We start from the raw sequence: 21,453 nt of genomic DNA on the forward strand, positions 1-21,453 counted from the left end.
AAGTTCATGATGCATCAAACAAGTTCATGATACAAAAGAAAGTTCATGATGCATCAAACAAGTTCATGATACATCAAACAAGTTCATAATACATCAAAAAAGTTTATGATGCATAAAACAAGTTTATGATGCATCAAACAAGTTCATGATGCATCAAACAAGTGTATGAAGCAAGTTCATGATGCATCAAACAAGTTCATGATACAAAAAACAAGTTCATGATGCATCAAACAAGTTCATGATGCAACAAACAAGTTCATAATACATCAAACAAGTTTATGATGCATAAACAAGTTCATGATGCATCAAACAAGTTTATAATATCTCAAATAAGTTCATAATGCATCAAACAACTTCATGATGCATCAAACAAGTTCATGATATAAAAAACAAGCTCATGATGCATCAAACAAGTTCATGATGCAAAAACAAGTTCATAATACATCAAACAAGTTTATGATGCAACAAACAAGTTTATAATATCTCAAATAAGTTCATAATGCATCAAACAGGTTCATGATGCATCAAACAAATTCTTGATGCATCAAACAAGTTTATGATGTATCAAACAAGTTTACGATGCATCAAACAAGTTCATGATGCAAAAAACAAGTTCATAAAACATCAAACAAATTTATGATGCATCAAACAAGTTCATGATGCATCAAAAAAGTTTATGATGCATCAAACAAGTTTATAATATCTCAAATAAGTGCATAATGCATCAAATAATTTCATGATGCAACAAACAAGTTCATGATGCATCAAACACGTTTATGATGCATCAAACAAGTGTATAAAGCATCAAACAAGTTCATAATGCATCAAACAAGTTTACGATGCATCAAACAAATTTATAATATCTCAAATAAGTTCATAATGCATCAAACAACTCCATGATGCATCAAACAAGTTCATGATAAGAAAACAAGTTCATGATGCATCAAACAAGTTCATGATGCAAAACAAGTTCATAATACATCAAACAAGTTTATGATGCATCAAACAAGTTTATGATGCAACAAAAACGTTTATAATATCTCAAATAAGTTCATAATGCATCAAACAATTTCATGATGCATCAAACAAGTTCATGATGCATCAAAAATGTTTATGATGCATCAAACAAGTTCATGATCCATCAACAAGTCTATGAAGCATCAAACAAGTTCATAGTGCATCAAACAAGTTCATGATGCATCAAAAAAGTTCATAATGCATCAAACAAGTTCATGATGCATCAAACAAGTTTATGATGCATCAAACAAGTTCATGATGCAAAAAACAAGTTCATAATACATCAAACAAGATTATGATGCATCAAACAAGTTCATGATGCATCAAACAAGTCTATGAAGCATCAAACAAGTTCATAGTGCATCAAGCAAATTCATGATGCATCAAAAAAGTTCATAATGCATCAAACAAGTTTATGATGCATCAAACAAGTTCGTAATGCATCAAACAAGTTCATGATGCAAAAAACAAATTCATAATGCATCAAACAAGTTCATGATGCATCAAGCAAGTTTACAATGCATCAAACAAGTTTATAATATCTCAAAAAAGTTCATAATGCATCAAACAACTTCATGATGCATCAAACAAGTTCATGATAAAAAACAAGTTCATGATGCATCACAAAAGTTCATGATGCATCAAACAAGTTCATGATGCATAAACAAGTTCATGATGCATCAAACAAGTTCATGATGCATAAACAAGTTCATGATGCAATAAGTTCATGATGCAACAAGTTCATGATGAATCAAACAAGTTTATGATGCATTAAGCAAGTTAATGATGCATCAAACAAGTTTGTAATGCATCAAACAAGTTCATAATGCATCAAACAAGTTCAGGATGCAACAAGTTCATGATGCATAAACAAGTTTATGATGAATCAAACAAGTTCACGATGCATAAACAAGTTCATGGTGCATCAAACAAGTTCATCATGCAAAAACAAGTTCATAATACATCAAACAAGTTTATGATGCATCAAACAAGTTTATGATGCAACAAACAAGTTGATAATATCTCAAATAAGTTCATAATGCATCAAACAACTTCATGATGCATCAAACAAGTTCATGATGCATCAAACAAGTTTATGATGCTTCAAGCAAGTTCATGATGCATCAAACAAGTCTACGAAGCATCAAACAAGTTCACAGTGCATCAAACAAGTTCATGATGCATCACAAAAGTTCATAATGCATCAAACAAGTTCAAGATGCATCAAAAAAGTTTACGATGCATCAAACAAGTTCATGATGCAAAAAACAAGTTCATAATACATCAAACAAGTTTATGATGCATCAAACAAGTTCATAGTGCATCAAAAAAGTTCATGATGCATCAAAAAAGTTCAAAATGCATCAAACAAGTTGATGATGCATCAAACAAGTTCATAATGCATCAAACAAGTTCATGATGCAAAAAACAAGTTCATAATGCATCAAACAAGTTTATGATGCATCAAACAAGTTCATAATGCATCAAACAAGTTTATGATGCATCAAACAAGTTCATAATGCATCAAACAAGTTCATAATGCATCAAACAAGTTCATAATGCATCAAACAAGTTCATGATGCAACAAGTTCATGATGCATCAAACAAGTTCATAATGCATCAAACAAGTTCATAATACATCAAACAAGTTCATGATGCAACAAGTTCATGATGCATCAAACAAGTTCATGATGCAACAAACAAGTTCATAATACATCAAACAAGCTTATGATACATAAACAAGTTTATGATGCATAAAACAAGTTCATGATACAAAAAACAAGTTTATGATGCATCAACCATGTTCATGATGAATCAAACAAGCACATGATGCAACAAACAGGTTCATAATACAACAAACAAGTTTATGATGCATCAAACAAGTTCATGATGCATCAAACAAGTTCATAATACAATAATACATCCAACAAGTTTATGATGCATCAAACAAGTTTATGATGCATAAAACAAGTTCATCATACAAAAAACAAGTTCATGATGCATCAAACAAGTTCATGATACAACAAACAAGTTCATAATGCATCAAAACTAACATGATGCATCAAACAAGTCCATAATGGATCAAACAAGTTCATAATGCATAAAAAAGTTTTGAATAGATCAAACAAGTTTGAAATGCATCAAACAAGTTTGTAATGCATCAAACAAGTTCCTAATGCACGAAACAAGTTCATGATGCAAAAACAAGTTCATGATGCATCAAATAAGTTCATGATGCATAAAGCAAGTTCATTATGCATCAAACAAGTCCATAATGCATCAAACAAGTTCATAATGCATAAAAAAGTTTAGAATAGATCAAACAAATTTGTAATGCATCAGACAAGCTTGTAATGCATCAAACAAGTTCCTAATGCATGAAGAAAGTTCATGATGCATCAAACAATTTTATAATGCATTAAACAAGTTAATAATGCATCAAACAAGTTTATAATGCATCAAACAATTTCATGATGCAACAAGTTCATGATGCATCAAACAAGTTCATAATGCATTAAACAAGTTCATGATACATCAAACAAGTTAATTATGCATCAAAGGAGTTCATAATGCATCAAACAAGTTCATGATGCATCAAACAAGTTCATGATGCAACAAGTTCATGATGCATAAACAAGTCCATAATGCAACAAACAAGTTCATGATGCATCAAACAAGTTCATGATGCAACACATTCATGATGCATTAAACAAGTTCATGATGCATCAAACAAGTTCATGATGCAACAAGTTCATGATGCAACAAGTTAATGATGCATAAACAAGTTCATGATGAACCAAACAAGTTCATAATGCAAAAAACAAGTCCATCATGCATCAAACAATTTCAAGATGTATCAAACAAGTTCATGATGCATCAAACAAATTCATGATGCAACATTTTCATTATGCAACAAGTTCATGATGCATCAAACAAGTTTATGATACATCAAACAAGTTCATGATGCATCAAACAAGTTTATGATCCATCAAACAAGTTCATGATGCATCAGATAAGTTCATGAAGCATCAAACAAGTTGATGATGCAACAAGTTCATGATGCATCAAACAAGTTCATGATGCATCAAGCAAGTTCATCAAGCATAAGCATGTTCATGATGCATCAAACGAGTTCATGATGCACCAAACAAGTTCATGATGCAACAAGTTCATGATGCATAAACAAGTTCATGATGCAACAACTTCATGATGCATAAACATGTTCATGATGAAACAAGTTCATGATGCATCAAACAAGTTCATAATGCAACAAGTTCATGATGCAACAAGTTAATGATGCATCAAACAAGTTTATAATGCAACAAGTTCATGAGGTAACAAGTTCATGATGCATAAACAAGTTCATGATGCAACAAGTTCATGATGCATCAACAAGATCATAATCCAGCAAGTTCATGATGCATAAACAAGTTCATGATGCAACAAGTTCATGATGCATAAACAAGTTCATGATGCATCAAACAAGTTCATAATGCAACAAGTTCATGATGCATAAACAAGTTCATGATGCAACAAGTTCATGATGCATAAACAAGTTCATGATGCAATAAGTTCATGATGCAAAAAGTTCATGATGCATCAAACAAGTTTATGATGCATTAAGCAAGTTCATGATGCATCAAACAAGTTTGTAATGCATCAAACAAGTTCATGATGCATCAAACAAGTTCATGATGAAACAAGTTCATGATGCATAAACAAGTTTATGATGCATCAAACAAGTTCATGATGCATAAACAAGTTCATGATGCAACAATTTCATGATGCGACAAACAAGTTCATGATGCATCAAACAAGTTCATAATGCAATATGATCATGATGCATCAAACAAGTCGATGATGCAACAAGTTCATGATTCATCAAACAAGTTTATGATGCATCAAAGAAGTTCATGATGTAACAAGTTCATGATGCATCAAACAAGTTTATGATGCAACAAGTTTTTGATGCATCAAAGAAGTTTACGATGCATCAAACAAGTTCATGATGCAACAGGTTTATGATGCATAAACAAGTTCATGATGTAACAAGTTCATGATGCATCAAAAAAGTTCATGATGCAACAAGTTCATGATGCATCAAACAAGTTCATAATGCAACAATTTCATGATGCAATAAGTTCATGATGCATAAACAAGTTCATGATGCAATAAGTTCATGATGCATCAAACAAGTTCATAATGCAATAGGTTAATGATGCATAAACAAATTCATGATGCATAAACAAGTTCATAATGCAACAAGTTCACGATGCAACAAGTTCATGATGCATCAAACAAGTTTATGATGCATCAAACAAGTTTATGATGCAACAAGTTCATGATTCATCAAACAAGTTCATGATGCATCAAACAAGTTCATGATGCAACAAGTTCATGATGCATAAACAAGTTCATGATGCAACAATTCATGATGCATCAAACAAGTTCATAATGCAACAAGTTCATGATGCAACAAGTTAATGATGCATCAAACAAGTTCATAATGCAATAAGTTCATGATGTAACAAGTTCATGATGCATAAACAAGTTCATAATGCAACAAGTTCATGATGCATCAAACAAGATCATAATCCAACAAGTTCATGATGCATCAAACAAGTTCATAATGCAACAAGTTCATGACGCAACAAGTTCATGATGCATAAACAAGTTCATAATCAACAAGTTCATGATGCATCAAACAAGTTCATAATGCAACAAGTTCATGATGCAACAAGTTCATGATGCATAAACAAGTTCATGATGCAACAAGTTCATGATGCATCAAACAAGTTCATAATGCAACAAGTTCATGATGCATCAAACAAGTTCATGATGCATGAAACAAGTTCATGATACAAGAAGTTCATGATGCAGCGAACAATTTCATGATGCAACAAGTTCAAGATACAACAAGTTCATAATGCATCAAACAAGTTCATGATGCATCAAATAAGTTCATGATGCAAAAAGTTCATGACACATCAAACAAGTTCATGATGCAAAAAGTTCATGATGCATCAAACAAGTTCATGATGGAAAAAACAAGTTTATGATGCAACAAACAAGTTCATGATGCAACAAGATCGTGATGCATCAAACAAGTTCATGATGCCACAAGTTCATGATACAACAAACAGGTTCATGATGCAACAGGTTCATGATGCATCAAACAAGTTCATGATGCACAAAGATCATGACACATCAAACAAGTTCATGATGCAAAACGTTCATGATGCATCAAACAAGTTCATGATGCAGAAAACAAGTTTATGATGCAACAAATAAGTTCATGATGCAACAAGATCATGATGCATCAAACAAATTCATGATGCCACAAGTTCATGATGCATCAAACAAGTTCATGATGCAACAAGTTCATGATGCAAAATGTTCATGATGCAACAAGTTCATGATCCATCAAACAAGTTCATGCTGCATCAAACAAGTTCATGATGCATAAACAAGTTCATAATGCATAAAAAAATCAGAATAGATCAAACAAGTTTGTAATGCATCAAACAAATTCCTAATGCATCAACCAAATTGCTAATGCATCAAACATGTTTGTTATGCATAAAACAAATTCGTAATGCATCAAACAAGTTCATAATGCATCAAACAAGTTTACGATGCATCAAGCAAGTTTATAATGCATCAAACAAGTTCATAATGCATCAAACAAGTTTGTAATGCATTAAACAAGTTCATAATGCATAAAAAGGTTTAGAATAGATCAAACAAGTTTGTAATGCATAAAACAAGTTCCTTATGCATCAAACAAGTTCATGATGCATCAAACAAGTTTATGATGCATCAAACAAGTTCATGATGCATCAAACAATTTCATGATGCATCAAACAAGTTCATGATGCATCAAACAAGTTCATGATGCATCAAACAATTTCATGATGCATCAAACAAGTTTATGATGCATCAAACAATTTCATGATGCATCAAACAAGTTTATGATGCATCAAACAATTTCATGATGCATCAAACAAGTTCATGATGCATAAAACAAGTTCCTAATGCATCAAACTAGTTCCTAATGCATACAAAATTTATAATGCAACATACAGGCACTTTAAGTTACTACCTCTTCCACTTCATTTAATAGAAAATCATAAGAAATGTAATCTTAAGTGGAGATGTACCTTAACTTAATTGAACTACTAACTTATAATGAAGTAACTGAGAGTACAAGTCCATAGCAATCAAAAGTGTGTATGCCTGTGTTATAACACTCACTCCATGTCTAGAATGGAGAAGTGTAATACAGTCCATTAATACATGTACACAAGTACAAATGTAATGTCACTGAATTTGTCCTATACAGCTAAACCTAGAAATATGAACATTGGTCAGTAATGGTCCTTTGAGTGTAAATTTAAACACCTTTATAAGAATCTTGTTCTCATCCCATGTGCTAGTACCTGTCAGCATGGCAAGCCTGGATCATGCCCCAAAATCTTTTCCCTAACCCACCCCAACCCATCCCCTGGAATTTAGCCTCTGGGTCATAGCACAGAGACTGTTGAGGTCTTGGCCAGTAACCTATATGATATTATATAAACAAAGACAAAAAACTACAATACATGAAAAGACAAATATTGATATGCAACTAACAATGTCTCCTTGGTCTATCCTGAGCAGCCATTGTCTTGGCAATCATGAGTTTCTAATTTGAAGATGTGCTCAATATTGTTTGATGATTGAGTATGCGTTTTACAAGCACAGAGTTCTGGCTTGCATAAACTATACTATATATCAAACTGACAAAGAATATTATAAGGCATAATATGGCAAACAAATACATTCAATACAAGTTAAAAAGTGACAAAAATATTCCAAACTCAGTGTATTTTGTATATATTCATTGTATGACAGTATTTGTTTCCTGATTGTGAAGCATGAATCTGCTATTTGAAATAAACTAAATGCATAATCCAACCTTCTTATGCAAATTTTACCTGTAATATTTAATGTTATACACATCTTTCAAATATTTTATTGTTACATTTTAATACCATAGCTTACTAAAACTGAGGCACACATGCACATGACATTGCTAATCTGATGGACAGGTACCTAATAACCAAATGCCATAGCAGTTATCGTTGCTAATCTTGTTGATACATACATAATAACAAAATGCCATAGCAATTGACATTGCTAATCTTGTTGATATGTACCTAATAACCAAATGTCACAGCAGTTGACATTGCTTATCTTGTTTATATTTACTTAATAATCAAATGCCATAGCAGCTGTCATTGCCAATCTTGTTGATATGTGCCATATAACCAAATGCCACAGGTGGCACTCTACAGTTTCGTATTTTGCATCAACATCTTGATGCTTAACATCGATATGAATGTACCATTTTATTCAGAACATCATACATAATTATATGAAAATAAAAAAAAGAATTGCAAACATTTTTATATTTGCTTTAAGGTGGCACTCTAGTTTCGTATTTTGCATAGGTTAGGATTTTAAAGAAAAAGAATTTCTCCAGCTTTCCTCACTGGTCATACTGGCTATTTAAAAAAGACCTTGTATATCTTAGGTTTAATTCAAAGAACCTTTAATTCCCTTTATTTTGGTGTATGATTGATGGGTATACTATGGGTTACATCTTGGCCTTACTTCAGATGTACATCTTTCAAAAAAGTGCTAGCTCTACTTGGTCATTTTCACTTACTGAACTTCAGAGGTAAATTGTATAAAAAATGAGCCGATAACTTTTTTTTACATTTTATATATTTATTAATTCATTCATTACACTTTCAGATGCTTGTATTGTCTAGTCTGGCAAAATTCATTTTCCTTATTTTAATAGCTGCTATGTATAGTGTACTTTAGACTAAGTCAAGCTGATTTTTTAACACAAGGGAGCAGCCATTTTAGTTAGCAGTGTGCTTAAATCATGTAAAATTTTCAAAAGTACAATATCCAAAGAAATATCATCCACATTACATTAATGTAGCATAGAGGTATGCCAGCATTCTCTCCATTGTGCATGTTTTAAATGCGAACTAATTCACCTTACATATGTCACTCTCTCAAAAGTACATATTAACTGGTGAGCGCCCCCACAACAACTGACTGATAATCTGGCTGACATGTACCTAATAACCAAATGCCACAGCAGTTGACATTGCTTATCTTGTTGATATGTACCTAATAAATAAATTCCATAGCAGTTGACATTGCTAAGCTTGTTGATACATACCTAATAACCAAATGCCATAGCAGTTTTCTTAACTAATCTTGTTGATATGTACCTAATAACCAAATGCCATAGCAGTCGTCATTGCTAATCTTGTTGATATGTACCTAATAACCAAATGCCATAGCAGTTGTCATTGCCAATCTTGTTGATATGTACCTAATAACCAAATGCCATAGCAGTTGTCATTGCCAATCTTGTTGATATGTACCTAATAACCAAATACTATAACAGTTGTCACTGATAATCTGGCTGACATATACCTAATTACCAAATGATATAGTAATTGACCAAAACATCTGGGCCAGTAGGATGTCCTCAGCTCAACATCCTACAAATGCTGTTGATGACCTGAGTTATGTAAACAACTAATTCAGTGTTTTTCTAAGTTTTGTAACTCCACTTAGATATCATGAAAAAGGCTCATATGCCAGAAGTGTGTCAAATTTGGTCAAGTTCTGGTCAGTAATTTTCTTAGTTACCTTGCTATTTGTCTGCTCAGGTAATGATGTTTGACAATGCAGTGATGTTGTCAGGATTTTATCAAAATTGGGAAGCACCCATTGTCACTAAAATATGGGGCAAGTTGTAATGGAGGGTGTGGGTGGTAGAAGGAAATATCCGTATATCAATACAGTGTTTATATAGCTCCATTCTGCTAAAAAAAAAGCTCTTGGATCAAACTCTGCAACAGATGTCTCGTCTAGTTGTAAAAACATTAGTATGTTAAGGTTTATGAGATTAATCTGTTCTTTATCTGTGTATAAATATTGTTCTGTATTGAGGACCTCTTTCATCCTGCTGTATTAAGTTTTAAAGTCCTTAACTACCAAAGTCTGTTTGTTCAGACTGAGGTGTTCTGATCAAATGAATGATTTATTTTTAGATTCTTATCTATGTAAATCATTATTTCAATCATCATCATCATCATCATCATCATCATCATCACTATCATCAGACAGTATTTCCCAAATATTAAATAATTATTTGAAGATCAACCATGCTGGGTGTGTAGGTAGCCTGTAGTTTACAAATGCATTTGCAAAATCGTCTTGATGAATTCAAGGTTAAAACTACAAGGGAATGGTTCTTTCAGGGCCCAGCCTGCCAATCAAATGTACATTTAGACGAAGTAATGAGATGGGCAAATGTTGCTTTCAAGAACAGACACGTCACAACAAGCACTACAAGACCTCTAATCATAGCATGACTTTAGTTTCGACAAGCATTTTAGTTGAATAAAAATTGTATACTATTCAAAGTACATTTTGCATATGCACAACCTGAAACTTATTAAAAATATTAATATAGCTATGGTTATTAAAATTAATCACCGACACCATCTTAAATTATACAAGAGCTGAAAAACATAGCAAATGTTCCTACCTGAATATCCAAAGCATTGTTATTAGAATGTTCAACAATGTTAACAAAATTGTCATTGTATTTTATCTTTCTTCCTTTTTTGTCTACTGTGGTGTTTATTGACACTCCCCCCTTAACACCTACTCATCTATCCATGGATATGCTGCACTGAAAATACTGTAAACTCAATTACTTAAGCATTTATATTTAACTGAATTACATTTGTGAGGCTCTGAGTCAGTTTTTTTATATACTTACTCTAAACTATAAAAGATTATTGGAGAAATAATTTTCATACTGTATCATCATTCTTTTAATTTTTGAAGTCAAGCATGTGTGATATTTGTATGTGTGAAAATAAAAGACTTCCCATCATGTGATGCAACATTTGATCATATGAACCTACAAAAGTTAAACAAGCAGAAAGAAAAATGAGCACTTTCTGAGCTGGAAGCAATAAATGGAAACTACATCCACTACATTTCAGACATGGAAATTGTTTTTGCTGAATAAATTTGACTAAACACTGTTTGTGTCTGTAAATTAGTTTCCCTTGAAAACACTGTTAAGCCAGCTGTGATGATGCCTTGATGAACTGCAGTTAGGCAGTGTATAATAATATGCAAAATGACAAAAACATAATTTACTGCAAGGGAATAAGTCATCCCAATCATACCGCCCCTTCAAGTCACATATGTTTATATAAGCAGTCTTGAAAAATGATAAAAATGAGATGAATTTATGAAAAGGATGTTGGCTGACCTGCTAAATGTAACAAAACCTTCTCAGTCAGGCAGTTGATTATTCTAAAACAGTTCAAGCTTTTTTTCAGTAAGGTGTACCAAAATAATAAGTACAGTTAATCAAGCTGGAAAACATATTTTTAAAACTTCAGAAGTGTCATTCAAGACATCGATGGTAAACATTATGTTCAACTAAAAAGTTTGTAAAGTAGTATACACTTGGCCCTTAATTATGTCGTGTCCAATTTCACAAATTGTATTTTCAAAACCTGGACAGCTCAATGACTGATTACTATCTCTTAACTTGGTGTAATCCTTGGGTTTGATTTTTAATTTCACTTCATGACAATACTCAAATCAACATATGATGTCAGCGAATGTAACTGTTGCCTTTCCTGCCCTTTTCTCCCCAATAACCTGACCATTCTTTGTATTCTCCAGTACTTACTACTAAACCATTTGTGTTCCCCAATAACCTGACCATTCCTTCTATTCTCCAGTACTTACTATTAAACCATCTGTGTTCCCCAATAACCTGAACATTCCTTGTATTCTCCAGTACTTACTACTAAACCATTTGTGTTCTGAAGAACGAGTTTAATCATCCAGCTCAGATTCAAAAACAAGTTTTGTATAAAATGAACAGAAATTTATTTTTCTTGCATAAATACAGGACATACACTAAAATTATATATTTTAAGTTGTGGTTTTACCCCTCATTAAAATATCACATGTTTTGTACCACACAGTGAAATATATATATGGTATTTTCCCAGTGAAATGAAATATACCCTTTATGGTGTAATGAGACTAATAATTAAATTAATGTAGCATTATTTCCCTCTTGATCTTCAATTCCAACATAACCAAAATGTGTGAGTGATAAGGACAGACTACAGGGGCAGTAACTCGCAATTATTTGTTCAATTAATTGTGTGGACTATCTCAAATTAAGCATATAGGAAGACATATTTTCTAATGGAGAAGTGCACGATATGATTTCATTGTAACTTGACCATAGTATGAAAGTTTTAAATAACTTAATGTATACAGCTGATGACTTTTATTCTAAGTTCTGATCATAAAATATCTTATTTAGACCGAATTATAATAAATTAAATAATTAATCCAATATTACCTGAATTTTAAATTAATAAAAGGATATGTCATTCATTGAGTAAGCCACTTTCAGTCTGATTGGCTGTAAGGGCTGACACTGATCACTTCAATCCAGAGTAAACAATAAACATCAAACTTAATAGTGTCCTCAGTTTTAAGTAGCCTTTTCAATAACAGTTTTAAGTAGCCTTTTCAATAACAGTCCAAACTGAAAGTATCCTATTCAATAGCCACCATCTGTTTTGTGCCGTAGCTAGAGTTATTATTGACGTATTGAGAAAGAATAGTCATTCTTGCCTTAACACTTGAGAACTCAAAGGATTTTATGTTGTGACCAGTTTTTTGGGCTAATTATTTTGTTTTCTTCAAATTATTTGGATTCCAAGAGATTAAATTTCCCGGGAAATACTTGTGCTCTAAGTTAATTCTTGGACAAGGACAGTTATCGAAATTTACAAAGAATTCAAACACTGGAATATTATTTTCTGTGATGATTCAACAATAAATTGTTGACACATCAGTATGACACTGACCACAGCATACGTCATCACCTTCCATTTTGGATTTCATTGGGATTTAACTTAGTTTCTTTAGGACTTTTTATTACTAGAACTTATATTTCTTTTATTCTTGGATTATTTTTGGATTTGATTCGTAAAACCATTAAGTTTTTTTTCCCATTTTTACCTTGTTTTTCAAGGGAAATAAATTATTTGTTTGCTGTCTTCACTCTTTTCTTGTTACGTTTTGTAAGAGCCTAAACGTAACAATGTAGCATGTTCAACATCCACCAACCCGAAATATAAGTAGGCTATTCCACAGCCACCAATCCAAAATGTAAGTAGCCTATTCAACAGCCATCAATCTGAATTGAACGTAACCAATTCAACAGCCACCAAGCCAAAATGTTTGTAGCATATTCAACAACCACAAATCTGATTGATCATAGCCTACTGAGTATTCAACAGCCATCAATCCAAAATATAAGTAGTTTATTCAACAGCCACAAATCTGAAATGTAAGTAGTTTATTCAACTTCAGCCAATCCAAAATGTAAGTAGTTTATTCTACAGCCACTAATCTGCATTGAATGTAGCCTTTTCAACAGCCACAAATCTGAAATGTAAGTAGTTTATTCAACGGAAAATCAATCCTAAATATAAGTAGTTTATTCAACAGCCACAAATCTGAAATGTAAGTAGTTTATTCAACCTCTGCCAATCCAACATGTAAGTAGTTTATTCAACAACAGCCATCAATCCAAATGAAAGTAGTTTATTCAACAGCCATCAATCCAAATCTAAGTAGTTTATTCAACAGTCACCAATCCAAATGAAAGTAGTTTATTCAACAGCCACTAATCTGAATTGAATGTAACCTTTTCATCAGCCAAAAATCTGAAATGTAAGTAGTTTGTTCAACAGCTACCAATCTGAAATGTAATTAGTTTATTCAACAGCCATCAATCCAAATGAAAGTAGTTTATTCAACAGCCAACAATGCAAATGAAAGTAGTTTATTTAACAGCCACCAATCCAAAATGTAATTAGTTTATTCAACAACAGCCATCAATCCAAAGGAAAGTAGTTTATTCAACAGCCATCAATCCAAATGTAAGTAGTTTATTCAACAGCCACCAATCCAAAATGTAAGTAGTTTATTCAACAGCCATCAATCCAAATGAAAGTAGTCTATTCAACAGCCACTAATCTGAATTGAATGGATCCTTTTCATCAGCCACAAATCTGAAATGTAAGTAGTTTGTTCTTGAATGGATCCTTTTCATCAGCCACAAATCTGAAATGTAAGTAGTTTATTCAACAGCCACCAATCCAAAATATAAGTAGTTTATTCAACAGTCACCAATTCTAATGTAAGTAGTTTATTCAACAGCCAACAATCCAAACTGTAAGTAGTTTATTCAACAGTCACCAATCCAAATGAAAGTAGTTTATTCAACAGCCACTAATCTGAATTGAATGGATCCTTTTCATCAGCCACAAATCCGAAATGTAATTAGTTTATTCAACAGCCATCAATCCAAATGAAAGTAGTTTATTCAACAGCCAACAATGCAAATGAAAGTAGTTTATTCAACAGCCACCAATCCAAAATGTAATTAGTTTATTCAACAACAGCCATCAATCCAAAGGAAAGTAGTTTATTCAACAGCCATCAATCCAAATGTAAGTAGTTTATTCAACAGCCACCAATCCAAAATGTAAGTAGTTTATTCAACAGCCATCAATCCAAACGAAAGTAGTCTATTCAACAGCCACTAATCTGAATTGAATGGATCCTTTTCATCAGCCACAAATCTGAAATGTAAGTAGTTTGTTCAACAGCCATCAATCCAAAATATAAGTAGTTTATTCAACAATCACCAATTCTAATGTAAGTAGTTTATTCAACAGCCATCAATCCTAAATGTAATTAGTTTATTCAACAGCCACCAATCCAAAATGTATGTAGTTTATTCAACAGCTACCAATCCGAAATGTAAGTAGCCTATTCAATAGACACCAATCTAAATTGAAAGTAGTTTATTCAACAGCCACCAATCTCAAATGTAAGTAGTTTATTCAACGGAAAATCAATCCAAAATATAAGTAGTTTATTCAACAGCCACAAATATGAAATGTAAGTTGTTTATTCAACCTCCACCAATCCAACATGTAAGTAGTTTATTCAACAACAGCCATCAATCCAAATGTAAGTAGCCTATTCAACAGCCATCAGTCTAAATGAAAGTAGTTTATTCAACAGCCATCAATCCAAATATAAGTAGTTTATTCAACAGCCACCAATCCAAAATGTAAGTAGTTTATTCAACAGCCATCAATCCAAATGAAAGTAGTCTATTCAACAGCCACTAATCTGAATTGAATGGAGCCTTTTCATCAGCCACAAATCTGAAATGTTAAGTAGTTTGTTCAACAGTCACCAATCCAAATGTAAGTAGTTTATTCAACAGCCACCACTCCTAAATGTAATTAGTTTATTCAACAGTCACCAATCCAAATGAAAGTAGTTTATTCAACAGCCACTAATCTGAATTGAATGGAGCCTTTTCATCAGCCACAAATCTGAAATGTTAAGTAGTTTGTTCAACAGTCACCAATCCAAATGTAAGTAGTTTATTCAACAGCCACCACTCCTAAATGTAATTAGTTTATTCAACAGTCACCAATCCAAATGTAAGTAATTTATTCAACAGCCATCAATCCAAATGAAAGTAGTTTATTCACAGTCATCAACCCAAATGAAAGTAGTTTATTCAACAGCCACTAATCTGAATTGAATGTAGCATTTTCATCAGCCAAAAATCTGAAATGTAAGTAGTTTGTTCAACAGCTGCTAATCCGAAATGTAATTAGTTTATTCAACAGCCATCAATCCAAATGAAAGTAGTTTATTCAACAGCCAACAATGCAAATGAAAGTAGTTTATTCACAGCCATCAACCCAAATGAAAGTAGTTTATTCACAGCCATCAACCCAAATGAAAGTAGTTTATTCAACAGCCACTAATCTGAATTGAATGTAGCCTTTTCATCAGCTAAAAATCTGAAATGTAAGTAGTTTGTTCAACAGCTGCTAATCCGAAATGTAATTAGTTTATTCAACAGCCATCAATCCAAATGAAAGTAGTTTATTCAACAGCCAACAATGCAAAATGTAATTAGTTTATTCAACAGCCACCAATCCAAATGTATGTAGTTTATTCAACAGCTACCAATCTGAAATGTAAGTAACCTATTCAACAGCCATCAGTCTAAATGAGCCATCAGCCTATTCAACAGCCACCAATCCAAATTGAAAGTAGATGTAGTTTATTCAACAGCTACCAATCCAAGTGACAGTAGCTTATTCAATAGCCACCAATCCAAATTGAAAGTAGCGTATTCACTATCTGACATAATGGAAGTGTCTACCCATGTAACTTGATCCAAACAGACAAGATACGAAGGAATGGAGAAATTTTACATACAAGTGACCATTAAATGAGCAGTACAAGTACTTTGTGGCAATAATGCTGAATTTTCACATTAAACACTAATCAAGGTGTGTCAGAATTATCGTGAAAGTTGAACAAAATAAGTCAGACAGATGCTAGTTTCAAACCCTATCTGAATGAAACATCTGGCTGTGTTTTAATATAGTACAATTGCTAAGAAAAGAAATACAGTTGAGATAAATGTATGTTGAATAGTGTTTGAATTGTTATGTCATTTCACAGGAATTACCTAGAGCAATTTTTGAGACAAATCCCACCTTGAATTGAGCTTTTTGAGAGGGTGGTGCCCAATTCGGATGTTTTGCAATCATGATGTTGTGCACCAAAAACAAGGAAAAGTCACTACATGTACTTATTTTTACTGTTTTTGTCCAAGTTCATCAGAATTCTTGCCACTTCAGCCAAAACTTTAAGCTACTGTCAAAAAGCCTTAAGCATTCTCCATGCTTTGGACAGTGGACCCTGACATCTGTTTAATGCTAGTGTTATTTCTTTAATCAATTTTTGACTGAGTTCTAATGCCAAATGTCTAATTATTGTTATCATGTTTGATACCCAATCTCAACCCCAACACCTAGATACACTCTCTTTCAGTCCATGACCAAACAATAAAACATACAATCTACACATTTTTTAAACTATTTTTTTTCTAGTAAAATGAGAATCATTTTACATGTACCTCATTTAGGAGGGGGCCTGAGTGGCCAAGTGGTCTAAAGCACTCTCCATTATGGATCACTGCCATCTCACCTCTGTCTGTGCCAGTTCGAGTCTCAGATTCAGCCAGTGTGGGTATGTGAGAAAGCTTTCTGGTAGCTTCTTGTGGGTTGGTGGTTCTTTCCCGGGTTCTTCCTCCACCATTAATACTGGCCACTGAAAAAGGGCATTAAACCCCACAACAGCAACAACAACTTACCCCAACATAATACCTTAAGAGCACTAATTCATATATCCAGCCCACTAGCAGAACAGCTCACATGTATTTACGGAACCCCATGCAGTGCAGTGGGGGACTTAATCCCTCCACTTCTGCTCCATGACGGAGTAATAAAATACTAACAAATCGCCACAGTTCCTTGGCTGGTATGCCAATAGCATCTCCATTGTGGAGCGGATGAGTAGCATCATTGATTGACATTTGATCAACCAATCAATGAAGACTACTCATGGAATTACAACACATCATAAGTGATTGATAATCAAATACCATTTCAACAATCAGTCATCTCTATCTGAATCATATATATGGACAATACAAATTAATTTGAGAAGTCTTGTATATTTTGTACATTTACAAAATTTATGCGCTGACTTGACAGGAGGCCCACCTTGATGTGCTTCTCATGAAAATGAATTTATCCTACTGTTTAAATATGAAAAGTAATCCTCCGAGGTATGGACAAACACAAAACAAAACACAAACAACAAAAAAGAAAATGTGGAATTTACACTTATATGTCAACGTGTTTAGTCCTTAAGCAATAATGGCTATGATACCTAATATACATATACACAACTACCGTCTAGTTCAATTCTGAAGGTACATGTAGTGATGGGACTGGTCGTTTAATTGTATGGGGCTAAATTATTATTTTCAACTGCGGAATTGTTTTTATTTCATTTATGAAAAGAGAAGTTTGTTTCAAGCAAAGCAAGGTATTGCAGTGTTCTATTTTATACCACAAATCAGAATAAAATAATTCAAGGACTTACCCCTCCTCCCTTTAGAAACTTGAATGGTCTCTCCCTAATAAAGACTTGGTTCAGCGGATGTTCATCAAAAATCAAGGCAGTGACCATTGTAAACAGTGCTATAAAATGTTAGCACCAGAAGATGTCAATTTCAGATTGGGAAAAGTGCATTTCTATCACACAAATCATTTGGCATGTTGCACATAATACATGTAGCTCAAATTATGGTCTAGTAAACGTTAATTTTACTGAATGAAATTTGAATAGTCAATGGATGATGACAATCCATGGAAAGACTGAAACATCATGCGTGATTTACAATCAGAGACCATTTCAAGAATCAAGTGATCTTGATTTCCATAAAAAAATAAAATAAAAATGTTTTTTCTGTTCTGTACATATAGAGAAGGTTGATCGACTTATTTTGGAATATGTTTACACTTTCACCTTATTCAAAGCAATCTAAGGTACAGACAATTCCAGTTGACATCCACTTTTTACAACAGAAAATGAGCAAAGTTTGAATTTACAAATCATGTAATTACCCAGTCACAATGCTGACTATCAATACTTGTTCAACTTTAACTACACGCATACTGCAAGGAACTGGCTATTTAATTTATGGGGCTAGATTGTTCTCTCCAAACTGGATAAATTTTGTTATTACATTCATCAAAAGATATTTTTATTTCAAATAAGAAATGAAATGGCATGGTTCCTTCTTATATTAAAAATCTCAAGTTTAAATCACACCTCTATAATCCTGTGAATGGATGTCAGAAGAAGTAGTACAAGATATACATGAGAAGCCATTAGGGCAGGAACAAGTTTCCCCCTCCCCCGCTCTGCAAGAAGAAAGCAAAATGTACACACACAAAATACAGTCACACGCAAAATGTACACACACAAAATACAGTCACACGTCACTTGAAATTTGACTATCATTTTGTTCTCATGCATGTTTATTGGGTATTATGTACAATTTGAGTAAATAGACACATAGATTGTTGCTTTGGTGCCGTTTTGAGGAAAGTTGGGGCCCTTTTGAAATTTTCGAAACCTCCCAACACTTGAACTGATAATGCGATTTTTTTAACTTGTTTGACGTCTATCGTTCATTTTCGTTCTGTTCACTGCAGAGTGCAAAAATAGTAAATTTCACATAACAAAGCATATTGACTATAATTAAAACTTTTCCACACATGACCTCTGACCCGATCTCAGGGACCTCAACAGACAGTCAACTCACTGTGTACCGACAGTATATACCAAGTTCGTTAAATTGACATAGTGATTTAGGAACAAAAGTGGATAATGGTAGAACAACTAACAACAGCTGGAGAGTCAATCTACAGTATGCACCAAGACTGGTAAAATTTCACCTAGCAGTTTAGGAAATAAAGTCGATAAGTGCAGACTAATTGACAACAGATGGATTGTCAATCTACAGTATATACCAAGTAAGGTAAATTTCCAGCAAGTGGTTTAGGAAGAGAAGTGCATATGGGCAGACCAAGTGACAACAGATGACGCCTCAACCTACAGTATATACCAAGTTTGGTAAATTTTCAACTAGTGGTTTAGGAAATGAAATGGATAACGTTTCATTAACAGTATTATTAATTAGAAAAAACTTTCATTCTTGTGCTAAAATTAGTTTTCTTACCACAATTCCCTATGTAGTCATAATCATTTTTTATCATTTTATGACAAACGTTCATATTTTGAATTAAAACATTTCTAAAAAATAAAACATAACTTTTGTGTTAATAGCAAAGATGCTGCTTTATTTTCTTCTTACAGGATTGTAATTATTTTGTCACGAACATATTTCCAGGAAACAAGTATGAAAGCATTCAGGATTTAAGTACTGATGTTAACCAATTCTCAGATTATAAATCTGGCTATACTCACACAAAAAAGTCTGTTTCTGCAGGTTTTTCAGTTTAATATTTTTTAGTTTTTTTTTAAAGAGTCTGACAATGTAATTTGGTCTTGGCGACTCAATCAAGATTATCTAATTAGTATTTAATCCTCATAAGGTTTGGCTTAATAGTAATTTAGCTATCTGTCTCTATCAAGAACGTTTGACAGGCCGACAGATGGCCATGCTGATAAAGTATCCAAACTAATGTGACCTTTGCATTTTAAATGACATTTAAAACTGAGGACACTATTGTAAACTGCCTTCTACAGATCACACCTCAAGCTATGCTGACAAAGTATTCAAATGAGGACACTATTGCATATTGACTTCTACAGACCACACCTCAAGCCATGCTGACAAAGTATTCAAACTTAGGACACTACTGCATACTGACTTCTACAGACTACACCTCAAGCCATGCTGACAAAGTATTCAAACTTAGGACACTATTGCATACTGACTTCTACAGACTACACCTCAAGCCATGCTGACAAAGTATCCAAACTGACAACACTAATGCATATTGACTTTGACAGCAAAAACAACAAGCCATGCTGAAAAAGTATCCAAACTGAGGACACTTTTGCATATTGACTTCAAAAGAGAACATATCAAGCCGTGCTGACAAAGTATCCAAACTGAGGACACTAATGCATATTGACTTCAACAGCAAAAACACCAAGCCATGCTGACAAAGTATCCAAACCGAGGACACTTTTGCATAATTGTTGACTTATACAGACAACACATCAAGCCATGCAGACAAAGTATGCAAACTAGAGACACTAATGTATTTTAAATGACATTTAAATCTACCTGTCGTATTTTGTCCACATGTGTACCAACAAGGATCACTGGTGGAATCACTGCATTACTGACATCAGTGGAGGTCGCTGAGGTACTAGCTACATGGGATGTCAATGCAGGTGATGCCGTGGTAATGTCAGCTGCTGGTGATGTTACTGGCATTTTGGCTATGGGGGATGGAGCACAACAATGTACTGAATTCATCCAAACTTCAACCAGATCTGGAAATGAGCAAAGTCAGGTCGAAGTAAATTTGACTGGTGACGTATTAACACTATTAGGAATTTAATATTGAATATCATATATCTTTTTCTACTCTAAAAGAATAAATTCAAACAGATATCAACATTAATTAAAAAGGGTCCTGCGCCTCACTTTCCACTTAACTTTTCCAGAACTAAATGCCTGGACAAGCTCAAACACATTTTACATATGGATCTTTTCATCACAATAAAATATATAAAATGATATTAAATCAATGAATTGGCATTTACTTCCATATGATTTTGTGACTGTTAATAAATCCC

General features: G+C 33.1%; 1 protein-coding gene across 1 annotated transcript in view; it reads right to left on the reverse strand.

Moving 5' to 3' along the window:
- Positions 1-21,453, reverse strand: part of LOC149789587 (uncharacterized) — a 102,458-nt gene that overhangs the window by 56,595 nt on the left and 24,410 nt on the right. The window contains exon 3 of the mRNA XM_089972921.1: positions 20,936-21,147. Coding sequence (XP_089829047.1) covers positions 20,936-21,147 — 212 coding nt within the window. The remainder of the gene's footprint in view (positions 1-20,935; positions 21,148-21,453) is intronic.

Source organism: Sinohyriopsis cumingii, chromosome 10 (assembly GCF_028554795.1).
Source record: "Sinohyriopsis cumingii isolate HCF-2022 chromosome 10, ASM2855479v2, whole genome shotgun sequence".
Classification (NCBI taxonomy): domain Eukaryota; kingdom Metazoa; phylum Mollusca; class Bivalvia; order Unionida; family Unionidae; genus Sinohyriopsis; species Sinohyriopsis cumingii.